General features: G+C 42.9%; 1 protein-coding gene and 1 non-coding gene across 2 annotated transcripts in view; both read left to right on the top strand.

Annotated features, from left to right (window-relative positions):
• The window catches only part of Rab3gap2 (RAB3 GTPase activating non-catalytic protein subunit 2), a 79,860-nt gene that overhangs the window by 27,917 nt on the left and 32,633 nt on the right, over positions 1 to 19,310 (top strand). Inside the window, 13 exon segments of the mRNA XM_038349687.2 lie at positions 418 to 499; positions 2,800 to 2,847; positions 2,926 to 3,001; positions 3,513 to 3,614; positions 6,463 to 6,562; positions 8,826 to 8,924; positions 13,315 to 13,463; positions 14,857 to 14,936; positions 15,046 to 15,135; positions 15,760 to 15,899; positions 17,335 to 17,551; positions 18,217 to 18,360; positions 18,621 to 18,703. Of these exon segments, the coding sequence (XP_038205615.1) occupies positions 418 to 499; positions 2,800 to 2,847; positions 2,926 to 3,001; positions 3,513 to 3,614; positions 6,463 to 6,562; positions 8,826 to 8,924; positions 13,315 to 13,463; positions 14,857 to 14,936; positions 15,046 to 15,135; positions 15,760 to 15,899; positions 17,335 to 17,551; positions 18,217 to 18,360; positions 18,621 to 18,703 (1,410 nt within the window).
• Positions 10,209 to 10,340, top strand: LOC119799599. The gene has a single exon (XR_005282882.1). It is a non-coding gene; the product is annotated as a small nucleolar RNA SNORA36 family (small nucleolar RNA).

The following is a 19,310-nucleotide window of genomic DNA, read 5'->3' as shown; positions in this document are numbered from 1 at the left end:
TCACTCGGTGCATAGGTTTTCAACTCACAGATTTTTGTTGAAGATTAAATATTAAGATTTGGAGCTACACAGACAGAAAAACATCATAGAACAAAGGAAGATTATGTATAAGATGTTTGTGGGTAGTCTTACAGAGAAAATTCATTCCCATGGCAAAACTCATGCAAAACATTCCCTTACCATTTGAAAATAAAAGTAGTCCTCTCAATAAAGCCAGTACGGTGGTACATGTGCTTTCATAACTTTATTCTACAGAAACTTTAAATAGAATAATAAGTTGATTTAAACTGGAGGAAGGTGAGACCAAAGGCTAGGGGACCAAATGGTCCTACAGAAATGCTCTTATAAACTAAAAATGTGTCTTGATCTGTAATGAGTACCCAATACTGGTTTTATTTTATCTTTTTTTTCCTCCAGCAAAATGGAAGCATGGTGATAAAGGGAAGGAAGAAATGCAGTTTGCTGTTGGTTGGAGTGGCTCCCTGAGTGTGGAAGAAGGGTAGGTACTATCTGAGTCTGTGTGTGAGATGTACAAAATGGGTGTGTTTGTAAATGCATCTGTTTCATTGCTTACAAGTTTTGTGTGTATGTGGGTTTGTGTGTGTGTGTCCTTCCCAACTTGACTGGTTGTAGAGAACTATTTGGTTAGTTTTTGTTATTTGTTTTATTGCTCTTATAATTTTTTTATAAACCCTAATCTGAATAAAATTTTAAAGACTTACTTATTTAATTTTATGTGTATGAGTGTTTTGCCTGCATATGAGCATATGCTCCAAGAATGTGCCTGGTGCCCACAGAAGTCAAATGAGGGTGTCAGATCTGAACCCGATCTTCTGCGAGAGCAGCTCTTGTTCTTAGCCGCTGAACCATCTCTACAACCTGTGAAGAATGTGAGGAAGTTTCAGAAAGCATCTCATAAAAGTCCTTTGCATTGGTTTTTCCCTCTGTTCTCCAGCACTAGCTTTGTTTGTCTACAGAAAGTAAGGTCAGCCATCATCCTCTGGGCTCTGTCCTCGCTTGCTTCCTATTGCTGTGATAAACACCATGATCCAAACAAGGTGCAAAGAGTTTATTTGCCTTACAGCTGATAATCCATCATTAAGTTCCAGGCCGGGAGCTTAAGGCAGGAACTGAAGCAAAGGCTGCTGAAAAATGATACTTACTGGCTTGCTCAGCCTCTTTTTTTATACACCCCAGGACACCTCCCCAAGATGGCGCTGCCTACAGTGGGCTGGATCCTTCCCCATAAACCATATCAATCTTTAATCAAGAAAATGCCCCCACAGACCTGTCTACAGGCAGTCTGGGGAGGCATTTTATCAACTGAGGGTTCCCTTTCCCAGATGACTCCCGATTGTGTCAGGCTAACAAAAACCAGCTGGCACAGGCTTATACTTAGAAGTAGAGGTATTACTTTAATTCTTAAGCTCCAGAATGCAAGTTATTTACCTAGTAAGTGGAACCATGATTCTCTAGGGTGATTATAAGGTGGACATGATAGCTTGGAAGCTTGAGCTAAAGGATATTCCGTATCAACTGTGATCAGAATGAATAAGAATCTTCTGGAAGGCCAATCAAATGAGAAGTGCATTGTAGATCTTCAGTACGATTCTTTCTACTGTCACCAACATGACAGAGCCGCCTTTCTCATGGACTCTAAGGCACGTCATTTCTGTCATCTGAGCAACAACAAGGAAAGATTGACTGCTTCCTGGTTTCTGAGCATGGTCTCTGGAACTGCATGTATGTTGCCTTGAACAACTTTTGTTGGTTTGATAGTTTAAACAAAGCCAGTCAGTAGGTGTTTAGATTTCAAGTCTTTTTCTCTGAGCCCCTACCAATATCTCAAGTTCACATGTCAGGGAAAAGAATCACTTTTGAGAAACAACCTTCATATGTGCTTAGAAATAGGTCAGAAGGGGCTGGAGCGGCAGCGTAGTAAGACCACTTGTTGCTCTGCAAAGGCTCCAGGTTCAGCTACTCTAGTGCCAGAGGATATGATACCATCTTCCAAAACCTCGGGCAATGGGCACACACAAGGTGCACAGAATACATGTAGTTAAAACACTCATTTACAAAAAATAAACATCTTTTAAAAAAGAAATAGCTTATTAGGATCAGTGACTTTCAAATGTAAAAGAAGAGCCCAACTGGGCGAAATGTCTCAAGTTCCTAAGATAAAACACCCACAGAAATCCAGTAGCTGGTTCCTTCTGCCCTGCACCTACTTCAAACCAAGGAGGCAGGCAGGGTGTCTCTGAGCGTCAGAAGACAGAGATGCTGGGAAATGGCTGCCTGGCAACCATTTGAGAATTTCTAGGTTTTCTGTGCAGTGATTTATATAAAGTTTTTCCTTGTTTCATGTCAATACCAAGTGGAAAAGCACTGCTTTTTGTTATGTTACATGTTATATGTGCAGGTTGTACTGTCTTCAGTTACGTGTCAAATAGAACTGCTCCACAGGATGTCATCTTCCATCTATTGTCTTTCAATATTAATTTATAGAGAATAAATAATTAATTCTGACATGGTGGTGTGTACCTTTAATCCCTAGCACTCAGAAGGTAAAAGTAGGTGAGTCTCTCCGAGTTCCAGGCCAGTCAGGGCTGCATAGTGAGACTACCTCTCTCTCTCTCTCTCTCTTTCTCTCTCTCTCTCTCTCTCTCTCTCTCTCTCTCTCTCTCTCTCTCTCTCTCTCTCTCTCTCTCTCACACACACACACACACACACACACACACATATACTTTATTGCTAAGCACAGTGACTGGGCTCATGATTTTCTTTTGTTTCTGCCTGTAGGGAGTATGTGACCAGTGCTCTCTGCATCCCACTGGCAAGCCAGAAGAGGTAAGGATGAGTGCAGGCTCTGTGTCTCTTCTGCTTTGATAGCCATCACTTTACAATCATCAATTTTATTTGTGACAGGAGTTCCACTGGGCGTCCTGACTGGACCTGCATTGTGGTGGGGTTCACGACTGGCTATGTGCGGTTCTACACTGAGGTGAGTTGGGTTTCCAGCAGTAGAGAGCTAGCTGACTGCAGAGCTGTGCATCACATTGTGCCACCTGTGACTTCATTACCAAGGCTGCAGCCAGGAATCTAAGGATAGTCTTACTATGAACACTGGAAATAGAAACTGGTGATTTAGCAGTGGTTCTCCACCTTCCTAACGCTGTTCCCTTTAACACAGTTCCTCATGTTGCGGTGACCCCCAACCATAAAATTATTTTGTTGCTACATCCTAACTGTAATTTTTCTACTATTAGGAATTGTGATGTAAATGCCTGTTTTCCAATGGTCTTTGGGGTGTGACCCACAGGTTGAGAACCACTGCTTTATAGGTTATAAGAAGGACAGGTGAGGAGCCGTTTGTAGAAGAGAGAGAGATGCTGTCCACTTGCAAAAAAGAGGACCGGTGTCCTTGGGATGCTATTGGGAAATGGACTGTTTGCCTTCTCCTGTTCATTGACACTGGAGAAAACCAGCAGGGCCTTTTCTGTGCTTGCTTCTAGAGTGGTGTGCTTTTGCTTGCACAACTCTTGAATGAGGACAAAGTGCTTCAGCTTAAGTGCAGGACCTATGAAATCCCCCGACACCCTGGAGTGACCGAGCAGGTAATGTAAAGGTTATGTTCAGAGTGACCGTGGTGGGGCTGGAGAGAGGGCTCAGCGGTTAAGAGCACTGGATGCTCTTGCAGGGTTCCCAGATTCAGTTCCCAGAATGCACATGATGGCTCAAAACCACCTGTAACGTCCAGGGGACCTGACACTCTCTTTTGTCCTCTACAGGCACTAGGCATATATGACACACAGACATACATGCGGACAGAACATCTATGCATGTAAAAATCAATTAGAAAAAAGTAACTGACATTGTTTTGAAGCAGTTTTGTTTGCTGCTTTGCCTGGAAATTGAGAGATTTTTCTTATGGCACAGTTAGCTGAGCTGGCATAGTCTAGCAATGTAATTTGTAACTAAATAGAATACCAGTCTTTGTATTTTATAAATGAAATTTTGTGTTAAAATGCCTGTCTCAGTTGGTGTTATTGTTCTGAAAAGACTCCATGACCATGGCAACTCTTCTAGAAGGAAACCATTGAACTGGGGCTGCCTTACAGTTTCAGAGGTTTAGTCTGCTGTTGTCATGGTGGGAAGCATGGAGGCAAGCAGGCAGGCATAGTGCTGGAGAGGGAGCTGAGAGTTCTACATCTGCAGACAGCAGAAAGAGAGAGAGACATTAGGCTTGCCTTGAGCATTTGAAACGCTAAAACCCACTCCCATTGACACTTCCTCAAACAAGGCCACACCTCTTAATAGTACCTCTCCTTGGAGACCAGGCATTCAAATCTATTAACCTACAGTGACTAACTTAAGGTGGAAATATATTAATGAAATTTTGTATCTTAAATTTTAATTCAAATGTCAAATTTACATATTGTAAAAAAAAAGGTGCTTGTCTCACAGTAAAACAGTAACCACAGTGCTATTGAATCAGTATGCTTTTATTCCATTTATAATATACAGGGTTGAAACTTTATAACGAATCTTAGTTTGTGCAGTACTTAGTTCTAGAAGATTTCATGTTAAACAGACATATACTGAATGCATACATGAACTTAAATTGTGCAGTAAGTTACAGGAGTTATAGAAAAAGCAGTCCAGTGTGAGAAACTAGATTTTGTCTGTCAGCATCTAAGAATGAATTAATCAATAACATAAACAGCTAGTCAGTCATACAGTCAAGATAAACTACACCTTTAGGGAAGGGTGAGCTGACTGCCAGAGGAGGAAATTCCTGGGGTGAGATGTGCTGTGGGCCCAGGGTAATGGGCTGCAGTTTAATTGTTAGTGGGAGAAGAAAAGGAGGTGGGAGGTGATGCATGCTGTGAATATGTTTTATTTCCATTGGTTAATAAAGAAGCTGCTTTTGGCCAATGGCCTAACAGAGTAAAGCCAGAGAGAGTAGGCAGTCAGAGAGAAGCCATGTAGCCCCGCCGGAGACGGAACTTTACCCAGTAAGCCACAGCCATACACAGCGATACTCAGATTAATGGAGATGGGATAGTTTAGGATATAAGAGTTAGCCAGAAGTACGCTTAAGCTATTGGCCAAACAGTATTACAAATAATATATTTTCTGTGTGATTATTTAGAGTCAGGGTGGCTGGGAAACGAACAAGCAGCCTTCCCCTACATGAAAGGGTTCTATTTCCAGGAGTCAGGAGAAAAGTGAGGGAAGGCTCATATGTAGAACTTTGTACGGGGTAGCAAAGAATCACCAAGAGTCTGATTGGTAGCAGAAGAATCAAAGTTTGTCTGAAGTCAGACCTGACTTGATGCAGAGGAGGGCTAGAGGAGCCCAGAGAAGGAATCGGTGCAGCCACGGGCCTCTGGAGCACTGGTTCTTAGACCTCAGTGTGAGAGACTAGAATCAGGGTGGCCGTGGGGGTGTATTTGTTGTTTGGGGGTTTGTCGTTTCTTTGCATAGTTCATGTTGTCCTGGAACCCACAGTCCTCCTACCTCTGTCTTCCCAGTGCTGTGATTACAGGTGTATTTCATCATGCCCTGCTGGAAATTGGGTTTTTAAAAATTACTGAGCCAGCAGATTGTGTCAAAAAACAAAATTAAATCATATCTATGTCCTTAATAAAATGGGAAAATTAGATTGGGATGAAGCATAATTGACAAAATGCCTGCCTAGTGTACAAGACTTGCGTTAAGTCCTTAGCTCTGTAACAATAAATAAATGGATAGATGGATAATAGATGAATAAATAATAAGTAAATAAATAGGTAGCTATAGCATTGGTAATTAAAGGCACCACACTTAGTAGTGTGCTATAGGCCAAATGTGTGTACATTATAAGTAAATAAATAAAATGTGTTTGATAGACTCACGCAAATATGTATGAGTTTATTTGAGGATGAGTATTGGGACAGGCCTCTGATTTCAGGGAGCATTTTTAGGTTGTTGAGGTGTTTTGTTTATTTTTTGTTTCTTTTTTTTAAGATTGGATTCCTCTTTGTACTCTTGACAGTCCTAAAACTCACTCTGTAGAACAGGCTGGCCTTGAACTTGTCTGCCTCCCAAGTGCTGGAATCCGAGGTGTGTGTGTGTGTGTGTGTGTGTGTGTGTGTGTGTGTGTGTGTGTCACCACCACGCCCTGAGAGCTTCTGTTTTGAACAATGATTTACATGCCTATAGTGACTGTTTTTCTTGATCTGAAACTAGATTTCTACTCTCACCGTAATCTAGGAACCGTTTCCTACTACATGGGAAACGCATATTGGAGAGGAAGTTGAAGTCTTTGGCCAGAAGGTGCCCTGGAACTAATTCCTGCTTTCTTGTGCCGCTTCCTCTGAGTGCTTTGTGTCTGCAGTTGACCGTTCAGTCATAGCCTTGAACTGAGTGTGATCCTCACCTGTTGATTTGCTGCGTCTGTTTTTCCTTAACCCCACATAGAATGAAGAACTGAGCATCCTATATCCAGCCGCCATTGTGACTATTGATGGCTTCAGTCTTTTTCAGTCCCTCCGTGCTTGTCGGAACCAGGTGGCAAAAGGTAATGTTTTGGCAAGAAGGGTCTAACTTCTGGCTGTGAAAGTTCTATTCAGTGTGGCCTCCTCACACGCGTGAGGCGTCTCCACAGGGGAGTGCTGTTTACAAGCAGGGGCTGGAGACCCCATGCTGCTCAGATGTGGCAGTGGCATGTGGCAGCCTGGGAGCAGCATGTTTTCTTCACTTAACTCAGAAACATAGCCTGGCTGGGAGAGAGATGGTCTCTAGACGAGGATCTGGGTGCAACTAGCAAACCTCTCCCTAGATGAGAAGCTCTCTCTGATTCTGTTGCCTCCCACTTCACGGAGGATAGAGTCGTCTGTGTGTGTTGGCGCCTGTCCTCACAGGGGAGAGGACCCAGCAGGTCAGCTCAGTCTCTTTATTTGAAACACTTGTCAATGAAGAGATGCCGGAGGTCTAAACTTCATGTATGAGGACTTTGTTATGAGGTGCAAACTGCATGGATAGTCAAGGAGCCTCACTGTGGTGATGATGGAGCGTAGGGAAGAAGCCAGGGTCAACAGCAAGGGTGTTCCCTCAGCACTCTCCACTTGCTGCTGACTTAATTTGGTCATTCATTCATTCAAGACAAGGTCCACTGAGCCTGGTGCTCACTGGCTCAGCAAGATTAGCTGGCCAGTGGGCCCAGGGACCTGCTCGCCCATCCCCCAGCAGTGTCGTCAGTCACTGGCTCAGTACAGTGTCACCCGCTGCCGGGACTGGTGTTTGTGTGGAATACTGATAGAGCCATCTTGCCAGCCCCGAGAACAGGTCCTTAGGATGTTTGCTGATTAACAACAACAAAGAACTATTTCCAAGCTAACTTTACATAAGGTGCAAAACAGGCAGTTTCTTCTGAAGGGAAATTCGCCTTCACATACCTTCACTATACCTCAGTGGACAGATTGTCTCAGCAGTCTGTGATTGGTAAAATCCTCAAGTCCTGGTTTTGTGATTATTTTTAGTAGTACATCAGTGATGGAGAAGTGTCTATGTGTTACTTTTATTAATAAAAAAACTGCCTTGGCCCTTTAAGAGAACAGAAAATTAGGTAGGTGGAGTAGACAGAACAGAATGCTGGGTAGCAGGCAGTGGGGAGACGACTTCAGGCAGTCACCATAGTGAGTCTCCATGCTTCTCCTCTCCGAGATGGACGCAGGTTAAGATCTCTCCTGGTAAGCCACACCTCGTGGTGCTACACAGATTACTAAATATGGGTTAAAGGAAGATGTGAGAATTAGCCAATAAGAGGCTGAAACTATGGGCCAGGCAATGTTTTAAAAGAATACAGTTTCCGTGTAATTATTTTGGGCAAAGCTAGCTGGGTGGCGGGACACAGCCCGCCGCTCCTTCAACACATCAGGATACTTTGAATTTTTATACCTATTTTCATTATCTTTTAAATTGTTTAAATTTAGCCCATTATAGCATCATTATTTTGAGGTTGGTGAAACAATCACTATTATTGGCAAACCAAAGCGAGAAGATCTCAAATTCAGAATGAACTGTGGTATGTGAGTCTTTGCTTAAAAACATAGTCACCATTAATATATTTACCAAAAGAGAATGACAATATTTTGTAGGTCAGAATTCTATTTTAAAAACTAACAAAAGACAAGTGTGTTAATGGTATTGTCAGCCTTTTTTTTTATTTTTTTATTTTTTTTTTTATTTTTTATTTTTTTTATTTTTTTTTTTTTTTTGGTTTTTGGTTTTTCGAGACAGGGTTTCTCTGCAGCTTTTTTAGAGCCTGTCCTGGAACTAGCTCTTGTAGACTCAGCCTTTTTTTTTAATTTTTACCACAATCACTATTTATTTGTTGTGTCTAAGACCATGATAAAATCTGTCCTATTAGCCAGGGAGTAGAGGTCAGATGGCATCAACAGGTCCCTCAAACCTCTCTTGCACCCAGGTTTACAGAACAAACTGAAAGCCAGGACTCGGGCAGTGTTGAAGTTCGCTGTTAGGAGAGAGTGCTCGTTAGAGGCATTGAGCTCTTTCTCCTGTTGGGCAGGTGAAGGCCTGCAGGCTCCTGCAAGTCTGTCTGCCTTAGGCAAAGACACTGCTCGCTTAGGACCAGGGTCAGCGGGGTCTTTAGCAGTTGCGTTTTTATGTCTGTTGCCATGGCAGGAATAAATCTCATTTTATATACTTTTCATTACTGTACTTTCTTGTTAGTGGACATTTTAGAACAGTAAATTATATATTAGATTTTTTGATAATACATCATTTTATGCATTATAATATCTCATTTTTACTTTTGATAGCTGCAGCATCAGGCAATGAGAACATACAACCACCACCGTTAGCTTATAAGAAATGGGGTCTTCAAGATATTGACACTATTATTGATCATGCTAGTATTGGTAAGTATTGCTAGTTCTATTTTTATTCTTATACTTTTTTATTGGAGCATCTAATTTATTAGAATTGACATTTTATTCTATGTGGAAAAAAACCCATTGCTTTTAGTGAGACACTGGGAAGTTTTTCAGCTAGGTTTATGTCTTTAAGATAAAGTAGCAGGGTTTTTTGATTTTTGTTTTAGTTTGTTTTTCTAAGACAGGGTTTCTCTGTTTAGCTCTGGCTGTTCTGGAACTAGCTCTTGTACTCAGAGAGATCCATCTGCCTCTGCCTCCTGAGTGCTGGGATTAAAGGCGTGCATTGCCACCACCTGGCTAAAGTAGCAGTTTTAGTAAAGACTTAATTAGACCTTCAGCATTAATATTGCAGTTGTCAAGTAGTCAACTCACTATCTACTGACACTCTGATTCTTGTAATGATCTTATATTAGACCAACAGAACATATATAAAGCAGATTTCTTCCCATGAAATTTGGGGGCTTATTGTGTTAGTTTTCAGGAATATAGATGTCAGAGACTGGATAGGCTGGTGCATACCTGTCATCTCAGGACTCCAGGCAGGATTGGGAGTTTGAGGCCAGACTGCGTTATATGAGACTCATAGATCGACAGACAGACAGATATAATACAACATACATACATATGAAAGAAAGGAAGAAAAATGCAAACAAAGCAGAAATAAAGAGATGAAAAGCCATGACTGTCTAGAAGCACAAGGCTAAAGGACACATTTAAGAGTAGACAGCTGTAGTAGGAATGAAGGAGAAAGAGAAAACTCTAGCATTGAACACCTTGACTTAATCTGAGAGTAAAAGAACAAAGCCTCTAGCCAACACACGTGTTGGTCTGTGGTGAGTTGCAGAACGTGGTGGAGAAACAGTGAGTGCCAAGCGAGCTGGTAGAGTTAAGGGCAGAGAGCCCTCCTCAAACTTAGAGATAGTGACTAGAATCGGGACCTGGGGAGCAGGATGGCTTTTTCTCAGGGGTTACAGCCAGCTTTCAGGGAAGGAGCCAGGGAAAAGATGTCCCATCTTCATTCTCCTTCTCTCTCTGGTCTCCTCATGGGACTCCCATTGTCTGAATTCAGTCAGAAGTCAGCAGGAACTGTTGAAAGTCTGGTCTAGGAAGGGCAGGAGCTGTGTGGAGGGCTGACAGAGGCTGGCACACAGACCTGCTGACTCTGCACAGTCCTGTGTGGAATACTCCAACAGGTGCTTTATTCATAAACAATTTTGTGTGTCTTCAATTTTTCACTAAGAGAAATAAAATTTCTAACTAACATAAAATTCCCAAAGTGTTGAGTTCAGCCCAGGGTCTCCTCCCTGCTCTGGTAATTAAACTTTGGAATATTAAAGCTGGCTGGGGAAAATGATTGGATAGAAAACACTGTTCTATTCATTTACTCCCCAGCCTACAAATGAAAAAACAAAAGGTACAATAAGCGTATATTATGTACATCTTTATGTAAAGTCTTAACTTGTTCAGTAAATAAATGCCTATGATTCCCTAGGTAGCAGTCCAGACCTTGCCCCAAGAAAGCTTGCATTCTGGGATAGAGATAAACACAACTAAATGACTAACTGTTGCGCTTTAGAACACTGGTCGGCTTTGTGGAAGAACTCAGTAGTGGGTTATGCTCTAGAGTAGTGGTTTTCAACCTGTGGGTCGTGACCCACTTCACAGGGGTTGCATAGCAAATAGCTTGTATAGCAGATATTTACATTTTGATTCATAACAGTGTCAAAATTACAGTTATGAAGTAGCAATGAAATAATTTTATGGTTGGGGTCACCACAGCACCATGAACTGTGTTAAAGGGTTTCAGTGTTAGGAAAGCTGAGAGTCACGGTTGTAAAGGAGGCGCATAGACAAACTGCTAAGAACAGGCCTCTCCAGAGAGCACAGCTGGGCTGAGACAGGAAGGGGGAGAAGGGGCAGCTGCAGGAAAGGACATTTGTAGTCAGAGCATTCTTAGCAGAGGGCACAGTATGAATATAGTTCTGAGGACCCCAAAAACCTGAAAGGTTTTGAGAAGCAAGGGAGGTCAGCATGGCTTGACAGTCGGAGTGAGCGTGCTAAAGGAAGCTAGGGTGGAGATGTGAGAGGACAGAGCTCAAAATAACGAAGCTGAATCGTATTCTCAATTTTGGGGTTCTGAGACAGCCAGGACTCTGTAGAGAGGCCCTTTCTCAAATAAAAATAGAAAGTGTCCCTTGAGTGCTATTTAGAGGCAGCTGTGGAGGAGGGAGCCAAGCCATGGGAGTACTTTTGGTAATGCTGGCCTGTGAGAGTCGTGGACTGAGAGCAGAAGCAGTAATATGAAGCACGTTGTACAGTTGCCCAGGTATGAGTTTGAGGAGTGAGAGAAGAGGACCCAAGGAGCCACCCTGCCCACCCTAAGTGATAGGATCACAGGTGATCTCTTCACTGTGTAGTGTGAGCCGCTGGGTGGAGGAGCTGGTTGTTCACTGACAGGAGAATGAGGAAGATAAGTAAGGAGGGAAAGTCAAGAGTTACGTTTTTGCATGGTGACTTCCGGCAAAAGCACATTCTAGGAGGGCATGGAGCAGGCAGGCGAGCGTGTCATCTGGGGTCAGAGGCTGTCGGGACTGCAGGTACAAATGGCTGGGGGACTGTGAAACACCAGCACTGGAGACAGCGGGGACCACTGGATTAAACACCAGCACTGGAGACAGCGGGGACCACTGAATTAAACACCAGCACTGGAGACAGCGGGGACCACTGGATTAAACACCAGCACTGGAGACAGCGCGGACCACTGGATTAAACACCAGCACTGGAGACAGTGCGGACCACTGGATTAAACACCAGCACTGGAGACAGCGGGGACCACTGGATTAAACACCAGCACTGGAGACAGCACGGAGCACTGGATTTGGCATCTTGGAGCTCTCTATTGACTTGAGCAGTTGGAGGGGATAGGGAAGAACAGAAGTCAGACTGGGGTGGGTTTGTTTCACAGTAAATGTGTCCACTTCCTATTGTCAAAAGTAACAAATAAGAACAAATTACACCATCTCCACTCTCCTCTCCAGTGCTGACCAGTTCCTTTTCTGAACACTTTCACAGATGGCCAGACTTGACCTCCAGTGTTAAATTCTTTATTCCTTCCTCACACTTGCTGCATTTTTCTCACTCTTCTTACATCCTCCCCCCTCTTCCTCAGTCCCTCCCAGTTGCCCAGGTGCTGCTTGGCCCTGTCTCCCAGCCGGTCTCTCACTGTGTCCAGTTTTGTCACTCTGGCTCCTCAGAGCACCCAAGGGTCTTTTGAAAAACGTTGTAATTGCTGCTCCCCTGCCGGAAACAGTACCGCCTAACCATGTGGTTTTTCCCTCACTCAGTGCAGGCCCCTGTTCACTTGTCGCACTGTCAAGGAGGCCTCGTGGGTACTGAAGTAGAAGTGGAAGTGGTCTAGCAAGCTTGACTTTATGGGGATTTATGTGCAGAGGAAATCAGTGTGTTTCACAGAATGGAAAGGACTTGTGTTTAAAGAAAACATGCAACGACAAGATTATACCCCAAATGGGAAAATCTCAGTTTAGCAAATAGAATTATAGTTCTCAGCCACAAAAAGATTTACATCATTCTTAATGAAAACAATGAATATGAAATTTTTAAGTGGCCTCATAGCTTTGGAAAGGATGGAAGAGGAAGAGGGTCCTCAGTGAGCTGTGTCACCTTTATGCATGAAGCACAGTTCCAACACTTGTGACAAAAGACATCATTCATCTAGATTGAGCTGCCAGTGTACATACAGTGTGTAGGGTAGAAGAAGAACAGGTTGGTATTGTTGCAGAGATCAGGCCAGCCACAGCTGCCTGGGACGTTAGTACCAGACAGTCTGCTGTGTTGAGCAAAGGGGTCGCAAAGGATTGGGAGTTAGGGAAGTGCAAGGACAGTGGGGCTGGGGTGGGGCTCCTGTCAATAGCTGTTTCTTTCCAGAGCAGAAACTTCAGGCATTCCAAGGTTAAGATTTACTCTGGAGGACGGGCCTGTGGAGCAAGATTAGTATAAGGGCTTGTAGGAAGGGCTGTCATGGAACATGGATCTAAGCTGGATGATAACAGAAAGGAGCCCAAGTGTTTCTTGATAAATAAAGGAAAAAATAAGATTAGTAGGTTGGAACAGTTGCTAAAATAGGAATATCATTGCAAGGGGTCCTTAAAGTAATGGAGATTAAAAAAAAACAGCCATGCTTGCAATTCAGGTTGATGCTTATAATATTTATCAGCACTTTCAAATGTGTATTTTGTAGTTTTGAAATAAAACTAACTCAATAGCATTTAGAACAGAAGTAAAAATAATCACTTAAGTGAACTCATTGTAATATATTCCAACTGTGGTTCTTGTCTCTTTTTCTTTTAATTATAAGGTATTATGACTCTGTCACCTTTTGATCAGATGAAGACTGCTTCCGTTATAGGGGGGATTAATGCAACAATTAAAAACAGCCCACCTGCCATGTCTCAGTATATCACTGTAGGGTCCAGTCCCTTCACTGGCTTCTTCTATGCTCTAGAGGTACGAGTTCCATCGTGAGTACAGCTACTCTGAATTTTTTAATTTGCCTAAAAATTAGATATGGTAACATAACCTTAGAAAGATGAAGTTTAAAATTCTAAGCTTTTTATCTGAAGCTAAAATTGATCACAAGTTTCTTCTGAATTTTTTTATAATTAAAGAAATTATTGTGTATAGATGTGTTTATGTGATGTGTGTGTGAGAGTCAGGACAATGCTTGGAAGTTTGCTCCTCTACCTTGTAGCTGGCCGAGACAAGCTTCCGGTTCCCCCTCCCATCTCCCCGTGGGAATGCGGGGATTACACTGCTGCATCTGGCTTCTCTATGTGGATTCTGGGGATTGAACTCGGGTCATGAGGCTTATGCTGCATGTACTTTACCCATTGTGCCATGCCACCAGTCCAAGGTTCTTCTAAATTATTTAGATTAACTGAAAAGCCCTTAAAATCAAGGTAAAGCATTGGGGTGTACTTCAGTTGGTAGACTACTTGCTTAGCTTGCCTGAAGCCCGAGTTTGATCTCCAGCAACATATAGGAGGCATGGTAGTGCACTTCTGTAATTTGGAGGTAGAAGATCAGAAATTCAAGGTCATCCTCTGCTACATAGCAAGTTTGAAGCTAGCCTGGGTGACATGAGACCTTGCTCTCAGCTTGCCACTACCTGCATGTGCGTGCGTACATGTGTGTGTGTGTGTGTGTGTGTGTGTGTGTGTGTGTGTGTGTGTGTGTGTGTGTGTGTGAAACAAAAATCCGAGGTAAAACCAATAATTTTTTGTCTTGGTAATCCTAAGGTTTTGCTGGCTACATTTTGTTTAAATATTGGTGGAGCTGCAGATTGTTAATTATGTCCACCCACCAGGGATTAGGATAAATGAAGAACTGTTGAGACAGAGCACGCTCCAGTTACAGTTGCTATAAGCTTTGAAAATTGGTTCTTAAAATAGAGAAAAGTTCATTGTTACATTTCGCAACACTTGTCACTTAAAAAGTAGCCTTCTCTGGGTGGGCTGAACTGTCTTTTTACTTTTACACAAATATATATTTGCTTTAAAAAAAAAAAGGAAGGGGGAAAGCTAATTGTGTGTGCATTGTCTTATTGGCCTCTTTGCTTTTCATTAAGCACAGTTTAAAGGAAGAAACCCTAAAGATTGGTTCTAGGCCAGCAACAGCCGGACACAACAGGAAGCCCTTGCTTCGGGCTGTGTGTTAGTTTGCTTTGCTGAGGCCAAAGGATTTATGTGTAAATCCTGGCCTTGCTCAGTCTTGTTGCTGCTCCTGAGGCTGATGCCTCCAAAAAGAGCTGCTGCCACAGAGACTTTGCAACTTGCACTTTTCTGCAAGGCTCCTTGAGAAGTCAGGCCCCCTCAGTCTTCTCCGCACGCCTGTCTTGCAGGGAAGCACTCAGCCGCTGTTGTCTCATGTCGCGCTCGCGGTCGCCAGTAAACTGACGTCTGCTCTCTTTAGTGCTGCCAGGTAAGGAAGCTGCATCTTAACTGCTCTGACGGGGTCTGCCTTGATTGTGCCTAGACTTTGGACTAGTGTCTGCTAGTTTATTTCATTTATTTGTCTCCCTTCCCTTTAGTGGTTGGCTTGGTTGGAAAAGCAAGCACGAAGAAGAGACCGTCCAGAAGCAGAAGCCCAAGATGGAGCCAGCTACTCCCTTAGCTGTGAGGCAAGTCAGCCGGTTCTCTCCTCCAGTGCTTCAAGCAGCGCTTGGGGCTATAGTTGATTTCCTGATTCCCTGACTCCCTGACTCAGCCGTCTTCTGAGAATTACTCCTCATGGGGAATTCTTTTTCAACCAGAAAATGAGTTCCTTGATAGAGGATAACTCTTCCTTGTTTACTCTAGAGCATAGCGGTGCATCTGTGACTAGTGGGTGTTGTTGTTACTTTATTTTTGGGAAGAGAGGGCTTGATTTTGGCTTTCTTTTTAATTGTTGCTTATTACCTAACATAAAATACCACAAAGTAAAAGTAAAACTCAAGCTCGATGTTCTTCACCTGGAGAAAGCTGACTAGTTAGCTGTTAGTAAAATCAATTTTTTGAGGTTTGTAGGTTTGCATTCATTACTCTCTAAACAAACAGGTTATAAAGTTGCTTTTCTTCTTGATAGGCCTGGTCTACAGAGTGAGTTCCAGAACAAGCTCCAAAGCTACACAGAGAAACCCTGTCTCGAAAAACACACACACACACACACACAAAGATATAGATATAGTCTATTTTATTTGTGAATTTTGTTATTTTACATTACTAACTTTGTGATTTTAGGGTTTTTTTTAATTTTTTAATGACAGATTTGGACTTCCGGATTCTAGACGCCATGGAGAAAGCATATGCCTGTCTCCTTGTAACACCCTGGCAGCAGTCACAGATGATTTTGGCAGAGTTATCTTGTTGGATGTCGCTCGAGGAATTGCAATACGGATGTGGAAAGGTACTTCCCTACAGCAGTGGAGGAAAAGTTGCCTCAATCTTACCCCAGTAGTTGAGCAACTTTATCTTCTTCACCTTGGTTAGTAACAGTATTTAGGACTCTGTGGTTTTTCTTTTTAATGTCAACTCAGGTCAACAACACTTGGCCGGCACTTAATTGGAACATCATCAGTTAAAGCAGTGGCTTTTGTCTGGTTAGTTTGGGTTTGTTGTTGTTTGTGGTGCTAGGTTTTGGACCCAGTACCCTGCATATACTCCCACTGAACTATACCTCCAATTCATCATAGACACTTTTAACTATGGTTAATTCTTTTATTTTTACTCTTTGGGAGTTCGCCTTCCACCTCCCAAATAAATATACAGAGACTTATTCTTGCTTATGAATGCCGGGCCTTAGCTTGGCTTGTTTCGAATCCGTTTTTTCTAATTTAAATATTCCCGTTTCTCTTTAACTAAGTTTTGCCTCTAGGCTTTTTTACCGTTCTTTATTCTGTATATCTTTCTTTCCTTTTTACTCTGTGGCTGGCTGGGTTCCTGGCCCCTGGCATCCTCTTCTCCTCCCTTCCTTGCTCCTCACTTTTACCTAGATTTTCTCCTATTTATTCTCTCTGCCCATCAGCCCCACCTATTACTCTCTTCTGGCTGTTGACCACTCGGCTCTTTTTTAGACCATCAGGTGTTTTAGGCAGGCAAAGTAGCACAGCTTTACAGAGCTAAACAAATGCAGCAGAAAAGCATGCAACACATCTTTGCATCATTAAACAAATGAATGAGACACATCTAAAACTAATATTCCACAACATTTAACCTCTTCCTCCTGCACCTACTTTCAGTTCTGTCATTGCCAGTTTCTTGTCCCTGCCACATTCCTTTCACCACTAAGGCCACTGTTGCTGCTTGCGTTGTTGCCTCATTTTGCAGCCACTTCAGTCACGTGTCCTTCCCAAGTGTGTTAGTTATAAGAGGATCACCCCAAACAAGACAGCATCTGTTCTTAGCATTTTCTTTATGCTGCTCTGCCATCTGCTTTCCATCTTCCGTACCACCACGGAGCTTGGGCAGCGGGAGGACAGCTTATATTTTAGCTGGCCAAACTAGTACTCTCCCAGATCTTTTGTTTTAAGGGAAGAAAGAGAGGGAAGGGAGGGAGTGGGAGACAAGGCAGGGATGGACTCAAGTAGCTTTGATGATATCTGCAGTATTTTCTTTTTAAAGAGAAGAGTGATCTGAAGCAAATATACATGGTGAAATATTAAAATTTGATGTTTTGGTGAGAGGTTATTATATTTTCTTATCTCTTCAGTTTAAGATCTCTAATGATAGAAAGTTGATATACTTCTCTGGCATGCCTTCCCCTTAAATAGTCAGAAGTGCATGAGGAGCTGCTTTTGAGCCCAGATGAGTAAACTGACTAGCGACCTCTCTCTGTTTACAAGGGTATCGAGATGCACAAATTGGATGGATTCAGATTGTAGAGGACCTCCATGAACGAGTACCAGAAAAGGGGGAGTTTTCCCCCTTTGGAAATACTCAAGGTCCCAGTCGAGTAGCTCAGTTCCTTGTGATCTATGCGCCACGAAGGGGTATTTTGGAAGTGTGGAACACACAGCAAGGACCAAGGGTGGGAGCTTTCAATGTGGGCAAGCACTGCAGGTAAGCTGCTCTGGCCATTTGTCTTTTGCTTATGTTTTGAAGTGTAAAGAGACTGCTCGTTCATTTCCCAGCCACTCAAACCCAGATAATCATACAGAAACTATATTAATTACAGCACTGCTTGGCGAACAGCTTAGGCATATTCCTAGCTAGCTCTTACATCTAAAATCAAACCATTTCTATTAATCTGTATATTGCCATGAGACTGTGACTTACTGGAAACGTTCAGGATGGCTGTCTCCTTTGGCAGCTACATGGCATCTCTTTGACTCTGCCTACTCTCTCTCTATATATTTCTTCCAGCCTGGGTATATTTTGCTCTGCCATAGGCCAAAGCAGCTTTATTTATTAACCAGTAAAAGCAACACATATACAGAAGTACTTTCCACATCAGTGAAGACCCCAAAGGAAAAGCCCAGCAGTTTCCCAGTGATGATGTTGAGCAAGGCCCATGCTTTATTTGCCATTGGGCTGCAGACTGAGTGTGTTTGTACAGTTTCCTTTGAAGGAAGTAGACCTCTCCTCCGTCTGAGGTAGTTCCGCCTTACCCAGCTTTCTGGCATCAGTGTGTATTTGCCCAGCAGATTCCCCGAAGTTCATGAAGCTTAGGTGCAGTCAGAGCTGTCTGTTGATGATAATCTCCCACTGGTATGTGATTGCCTTAGGCTGCTGTATCCTGGCTACAAAATAATGGGCTTAAACAACGTGACAAGTCAGAGTTGGCAGCCTCAGACTTACCAGATCTGTCTTGTTGACCCGGTGTCTGCAAGTGTAAAAACGGTCAATGTGCCTTTCCATTTAGCACTGAGGTAAGAGTGGCTTTGTGTCTGCTTGGGGTGTTTGCTTGCTTGTTTTATAGTTAGTGTTTTGTGGTTTATTTTTATCACTAGATGATCCCTTTGAGGTTAAATAGGAAGCATATCGACTAGAACAACACAAATGCCTGGGTTGGATTGCATCAGGATTAGGAAGAACACAAATGCACATTGTATAATGAGTTGTGTTTGTTATTTCAGGATTAGGAAGAACACAATGCACATTGTATAATGAGTTGTGTTTGTTATTTCAGTGACAAGAAGAGTGAGAGAGCCAAGGACCTGCACTTGGTGAAGAAACTGGCAGCCCTGCTAAGATCAAGGTCACCCGGGCCTGGTAGGTGCCTCTGATAAAAACATAATGTCATTGAGTGCAGCAAAGCACTGGACTGTCCTGAGCTGTCTGCACTCTTCCCGGATGAGATGAGGGACATGACATCTTCTCTCAGTGCTTGGGGAGGGCAGTGGCTCTCAACCTTCCTAATCTGCAACCCTTTAATATAGCTCCTCATGTGTGGTGACCCTCAATCAGAAAATTATTTTCATTACTACCTCATAACTGTAATTTTGATATGTGATGTAAATACCTGATATGCGACCCCTGTGAAAGCGTCATGCCATTCCTCAAAGGGGTCATGACCCACAGGTTGAGAACTGCTGATAGTGGGTTGATTAAAACTTCTCGGTAAAATGATAATGTGAGGGAACATGTAGCATGATTAAAAAATTCCAGCTGCAGGCTTTTACCTCTACCTCAGTCTGAAATGGTGACCTTGCCTCCAGGAATCTTCAGAATGAGACTGTGACTGAGGGCTATGTCCTCCTGTTTTATATTCCTCTCTAGGGATGGGATTAAAGGCATACAACACTCCTGCCTGGTTTCTATGGCAAACTAGTGTGGCTACTGGGATTGAAGGTTTGTGTCACCACTGCCTGCTCTGTAA

The sequence above is a fragment of the Arvicola amphibius genome, chromosome 12, assembly GCF_903992535.2.
Source record: "Arvicola amphibius chromosome 12, mArvAmp1.2, whole genome shotgun sequence".
NCBI classification, from domain to species: Eukaryota; Metazoa; Chordata; class Mammalia; order Rodentia; family Cricetidae; genus Arvicola; species Arvicola amphibius.
This window is presented reverse-complemented; position numbering and strand designations above follow the sequence as displayed.